Source organism: Glossina fuscipes, unplaced genomic scaffold, assembly GCF_014805625.2.
Source record: "Glossina fuscipes isolate IAEA_lab_2018 unplaced genomic scaffold, Yale_Gfus_2 2, whole genome shotgun sequence".
Lineage (NCBI taxonomy): Eukaryota > Metazoa > Arthropoda > Insecta > Diptera > Glossinidae > Glossina > Glossina fuscipes.
Genome location: NW_023998416.1, coordinates 35,322,872 through 35,328,605, shown reverse-complemented (window position 1 = coordinate 35,328,605; position 5,734 = coordinate 35,322,872). Strand labels below are relative to the sequence as shown.

The window sequence follows — 5,734 nt, the reverse complement described above, 5'->3', positions numbered from 1 at the left end:
AGAAATATAGCAATGGTATCATCGATCTATAAAAGATAAATCGATACCTTTACTATAAATGTAGTAATCTTTAATAATTGAAGTCTAACTTCTTCTTTTTTTTAAATTTTATATTTCTACATAACCTGTATACGAATGCAAAAAAAGGCTACAATAATCCTTTTATAATGAGGTATGGTTTCCGCCAAACAACTTGCGTATATATCAAAATAAATAAAAAAAAAATTTCTCTGCCAAATAATTAATTAAACGTACATTCGTAATGGAAGGAATAAAGAGAGAAGATAAAACATTCCCACACTATATAAAAAAATTAGAAAGCTCGTCAAATATTAGAGATCATTTTTTCCACATTTCATGTTTTCTTGATACATTTAGGATAATAATTATAACATAAATTTTACATTGTTTTACTTTCGTTTATCATTTCTCTTCTACGCTTAATTTTTCTTTTGCGCCTTTTAAAGTTTCATTTTTTAACAAGGGGGCGCAGGAAGATCATAAAATCATGTATCGTCTATAGTTTAGACCAATCAAAATATCGAAATGTATATAAAATTTCAAATTTTTAAAAATTTCCTTTTATCTGCAAGAGTATTAAGTTTATTAGTTTATGTGTTAGGATTATTATTATTATACCTTATACCTTATTCTCTATAAGGCAGAAAAATATACCAACTTGGCTAAGTATAGTGGGAATATGGGTTGCGTGTCATCAAATGCTCGGGAATAAGAATTAAATATTTCATTTACATTTTTTCTTTACTAATAAATAAATGGGGGCTAAGCGATAACTGACTTTCTCCTGCCGTTCATCTGCCGCATTCGATAGAAATACTATATAGTTTCAAATTTAATTTAGTTTTTGTTCTTACGCTCTAAATCTTCTATTTTAATACGGTTTTTTTTTCATTTTCGTCACTTTCGCACAATTAATTATTTTTACCGATCGATGTAAACAAAATATGTTTTTTTGTTTAGCGCTTAGATTAAGTTAATGAGAGAGCTTCGTAGAGTGTATTTTTAGTTTTAAGCACTTATAACACTTGGTTTAAAAACCACATATTTTAAAGAAAAATACTTAATGAAAAATTTAAAAGTCAAATTAAATTATAATGAAGGCAATCTTTCAACTTTTAAAATTTTTATTATGAGTTTTCATTAAGTTTTAATAATCAAACAAATATAATAAACGGTAAAAATGAATACAATGATAAATTTGTTTTATTACTTGTTCTTGAGAAGTGTTTGCTTTTTAAACCAAGTTTAATTATAGGTCAAAACATCTCTGAAACACTTTGATACAGAATTTGAGACCATATTTTTTTTGTTCAACTTCAAACCGATTGTAATACCCACATAATATTTCTTATACTTCGTGTGAAAATTTCAAAAAACTGACAAAACAGTCATTCCTTTTCAAATAATCCAACAAAATAAACTAAAATTTCTTACTTATATTATTTTGTCAGGACCATTAAAGCTTGTCTATCTGTCTACCGTCTTTTGTTTTTTGTGTTCACCTTGTAGGTCACAATTTTTGAGATTTTTTGGTGAAACTACATACGATGACAGGGGAGGACAAGGAGAAGAATGCGTCGTTAACATTACTCTCTCAAATTACCAAATTCGAAGTTCAAATACATTGCAACAAGTGGTCGCTCATTTAATTACTCTCTCAAATTATCAAATTCGAATTTCAAATGCATTCAAACAAATTTCGCTCATTTAATTACTCTCTCAAATTACCAAACTAGCTACCGACGGACGGATTCGATTTTCAAACCAATTTAATAAGAAAGTCAAAACAAATGTTAAATTCTTCTTCTGCGACTTGAGTACAAAATAAAAGAGAACATCTGTTTTTAAAAAGAAAAAAAATAATAATAAAACCAGCTGAGCTAAGGGCTAGGCGTCGTTTTTAATATGGGCAAACCGTTACCGCCATGTCCGCTGACAGGTTTTGGGTAATAGACGACCGCCGCTATACATGGTTCGGTTCGCACCACTTTTTCATCTGTATTCCCTATAAATCGTTATTTCCAAAAGTCGTTGTATGAACAACAGTATTAAACAAGTTGGCCCTGGATATTTTATGGGGTCCCTGGTCCACTACAACGTTCTTGCTTATTTCTTAAAGAATTTTGAATAGGTCGTGCTAGATTTTACAATTTGATAGTGTTGCTTTCTCTGCGCTTAAAAAATAACCGATTTAGGACTCATCCGTCGTGTTTCCCTTTGTAACAATAAAAAAATTGTTGTTGAGGTTTGGTGAATCTCGCCCACTTTAATTACGCTTCAATTAAATGTCAATATTCAAAGTTCTTCTACTTTAAATACACATTAACAGACATGCAAAACTAGACGCGGTTGATACTTCACGATATCGAATAAGCTCGATTGTAATTTTACGATCAAAAGATTTTTAATTCGATAGTAAGAAAAATGCGCACTTTATTGACAGCCACAAATTCTCTACTTATTACAGTGAGTTCATCATCCGAAGTTATGGAGCTTATTCTAGACTAGACTAACTCAAATCTTGTCGATTCTTGTTTTTTTTTTCAATTTCAGTATTCGTCCTTTTGATGATCTGGTTTATGAAGATTGCTACAATAACGAAGACAGCGATGACAAATACGACTCGGAAGATTCCAACGAAGAAAATTACTTTGCTAACGATTATCCTGACGAAGACGATGAAATGGTTTGTAACAGCAGTGAAAGCCCAGATGAATATGGCAATGAAAAATTCGAAAATCTCAGTACAGCAATGAACAATTTTGTTTTCGGTAAGTAAATACGTATGTACAGGAGAATTTGACTCACTGTACATTCATGTACATTTATTATACTAGGTAAGGATGACGAAGAAACTGACAGTTCGTCTAGTTCCTCCTCGGCAGATAATGATAATTACTACAATTCATATGAGGACCCTTATATTCATACAATCAATTTTGAAGACGAGGATTTTTGTGAAGACGTTGATTATTACGATGCTGCACGCTATGGAGTTGCCTACGCGCGTTACAAGGCTCGGCATGTTAGAATGAATACTAACGCTCTCAGCAGTGGAGAGAATGTTTTGAAGGCTAATTCAGACGACAACGATGAAGATGATGATTATATTCCTTTCAGTGATGATTCTTTTCAGAGTGCTAATGAGAATGAACGTGAAGAAGAATAATAGATACAGATTATACCATGTTGATTTAAAAATAAAAGATTGCAAGTTTTAGCACTCGAAAATACCGAAAAAAGCCTATCTAATCTTCAAGCAACAATTTTTGCAAATTATGTAAATTTTTTTTCAATGAAGAATCTTGCTCGATCTAAGTTGGATGAAGACAGGGTTTGCGAAAAGTTCAAGGAGCTGTGAACGAGAATGATTACTTTACAAAGGAATATCGCTAAAATACAGCTTTAACGCCTTTCTCAATAACAGAAAGCCTTCCTTTATGAAAAACTAACATTCCATAGTATTTTCTTTAAAATGTTAAAAAAAAACCGTTAGAATATTAACGAAGATGAATTCCTTTTTCTTACTATCTACCACTAAAGCGACCATTTGCCGCCAATTTTTTCTTTATTTTAGTTTTTGTTTCCGCTCCTTATTTTTTATTATTCTAATATGAGAAAGAAAAATACTTAATGAAAAATTTAAAAGTTAAATTAAATTATAATGAAGGCAATCTTTCAACTTTCAAAATTTTTATTATGGGTTTTCATTAGGGTTTAATAAACACTCAAACAAATTCTTTGTTTACTTTTTAAACCAAGTTTCATTATACGTCAAAAGATCTCCGACACACTTTGAAAGAGCTGTGAACAAGAATGATTAATAAAATTAATGGTTATCCGTAATTTCGTTAACAAGGGTTCCGTTTCGAAAGTTTGGTTTAGTTTTGCTAGCATATGGCTTGCGTTATTAGAAATTTATTTTGAAAAAGTATAGGGAATATGATAGGTAAATTTGACATTTTTTTGTTTACAATGATGCAATCAATAACGAAGTTACATAAACCTCAACAAAAGTGTGTACAATTTTGTTAAAATGAAATGAAATGAAATAATTTTTTATAATTCTTATTTTCAGTTCTTAGGAAAACATTCAGTTCTGAACTTGAACTTTCAACTTTTTTATATGCCGTATAAGCACATATACTAAGTATTACTTAGACAACTGGTGTAAAAAGTAAGCAAAAAAAGATGATAAATATACTTATCTTTCGCAAATTTAAAATTGTCTGGTTTGGTTCAGCTGGTTGTAACTAAACAACAACAATTTTACTCAGTTTATTTACGGCTGTTTCCTTTTATAATTGAAATGCTAAACAATCAATCTATCCCAGTATAAAAATATTAGCGAAAGGCGCGAGTTATTTTGCTTGCACCTGATCTGACAGCTTGAAAGAGCGTTTCCGGCACGCTTTGGGCACACACATAGCAAGAGAAAGTCAAAATCCAGAAATCTCATTTCGCACTTGTCTCTTTAAGTTAATTTTTTTGACATAAATTTATGATCGGAATAGCTGGAAAGTATGGTTAAGAATGTGCATATGTCGTGCATGGCTTCTAAAATTTTTTATTCATGGTAGAAAGCCAGCATTTACCGAAAAAGACGTGAAAATGTACAAAATATTAAATTCAATAAAGTTGGTAGCCCTATCTTCTTCTTTCTCTGCTATAGCGTTTTGCTTGTTGCGTCGCTGGCATTGTTGTTTTAAAATGTTGTTGGTTCTGAGAGAAAGTTTCTTTGATTACTTGGCAGCATTAGAAATTTTGTTAAATGGCAAACAAGTAGTAGAAACTTCTGTTAAATGGCAAGCAAATAGTGGAAACTTCTGTTAAAATGCAAAGCCGTCGGAAAAGTAATGGAAACTACTGTTAAATAGCATTTTAACAGCGGTGTCCTATGCTTTTAGGTTTAGGTGCGAGTAGCAATTAGGAGTTGTAGTTGCGAGTTGGTTTGCTGAGAGTAAAAGTTACCTTGCTGGATATTTTTATGAATGCCGTTTTAAACTTTTTCTGAGAGTAAAATCTACTTTGCTGCGCACATGAATGAAATGAAATGAATAAGCAGCATCTCTATACTTCTCGTATTCTCACTTGCTTTTTGAGTACGATAATGTGTCGAGATATAAATTTGTTGTTGTCGCCTCTGTCGCCTCATTTTATTTTTGTTTTGATGGTGACGTGACGTGAAAGACGTAAATTGTCCGTGCCTCCGAAAAAGTTAGAATTTTGTGTAAATTTCTTAGAAAAAAACTTAATACACAGTAAATAAATTGTTATAAAGCTTATGTGAAATTTTTATATCGCAAATAAAAAGCATGTAAATGTACATAATAAACGTGTGTATATATATATATACATATATATATATATATATTTTTATATGTGTAAATAAAGAAACAAGTTTTTTATTTTCAATACATAACACCGGGAGATATTACAAACCATAAGCAAAAGAGAGGTAAAAAAAAAATAACAATTAATATAAACAAAATAATGTAAGCGAATTATAAATATCATAATATATATAAATATGTCATTAAAAGCCATCAAGAAACGGACGTAGCGCTTGTCTCTCGAAAAGTGAAAGATTTTCTTTTCAGAGCAAACAAAAATAAAAGTGAAGTGATGGGGAAGAAATATAAAATGATAATTTATCACACATATGAGAAAATTAATTATCGAAGCAATTAACTAAATATGAAAAAGATTTTTT

The 5,734-nt window shown here is 30.6% G+C and overlaps 1 protein-coding gene across 1 annotated transcript; it reads left to right on the top strand.

The window, feature by feature from the left end:
- The first annotated feature begins 1,926 nt into the window (after nucleotides 1-1,926).
- On the top strand, nucleotides 1,927-3,610 carry LOC119633614 (protein PFC0760c). Its single transcript, XM_038027234.1, has 3 exons — nucleotides 1,927-1,967; nucleotides 2,530-2,792; nucleotides 2,859-3,610. Exons 1-3 carry the CDS (start codon nucleotides 1,927-1,929, stop codon nucleotides 3,188-3,190), a joined length of 636 nt encoding a protein of 211 aa, XP_037883162.1. The 3' UTR covers nucleotides 3,191-3,610.
- The last annotated feature ends 2,124 nt before the right edge of the window (nucleotides 3,611-5,734 follow it).

Bases quoted from the DNA above. Each gene is read 5' to 3' on its own strand.
- LOC119633614 (XM_038027234.1), top strand. From the start codon at position 1,927: ATGGGCAAACCGTTACCGCCATGTCCGCTGACAGGTTTTGG. The intron at 1,968-2,529 runs GTAATAGACGAC...ATTCTAGACTAG, and splicing joins TGTCCGCTGACAGGTTTTGG to ACTAACTCAAATCTTGTCGA. The intron at 2,793-2,858 runs GTAAGTAAATAC...TTATTATACTAG, and splicing joins AATGAACAATTTTGTTTTCG to GTAAGGATGACGAAGAAACT.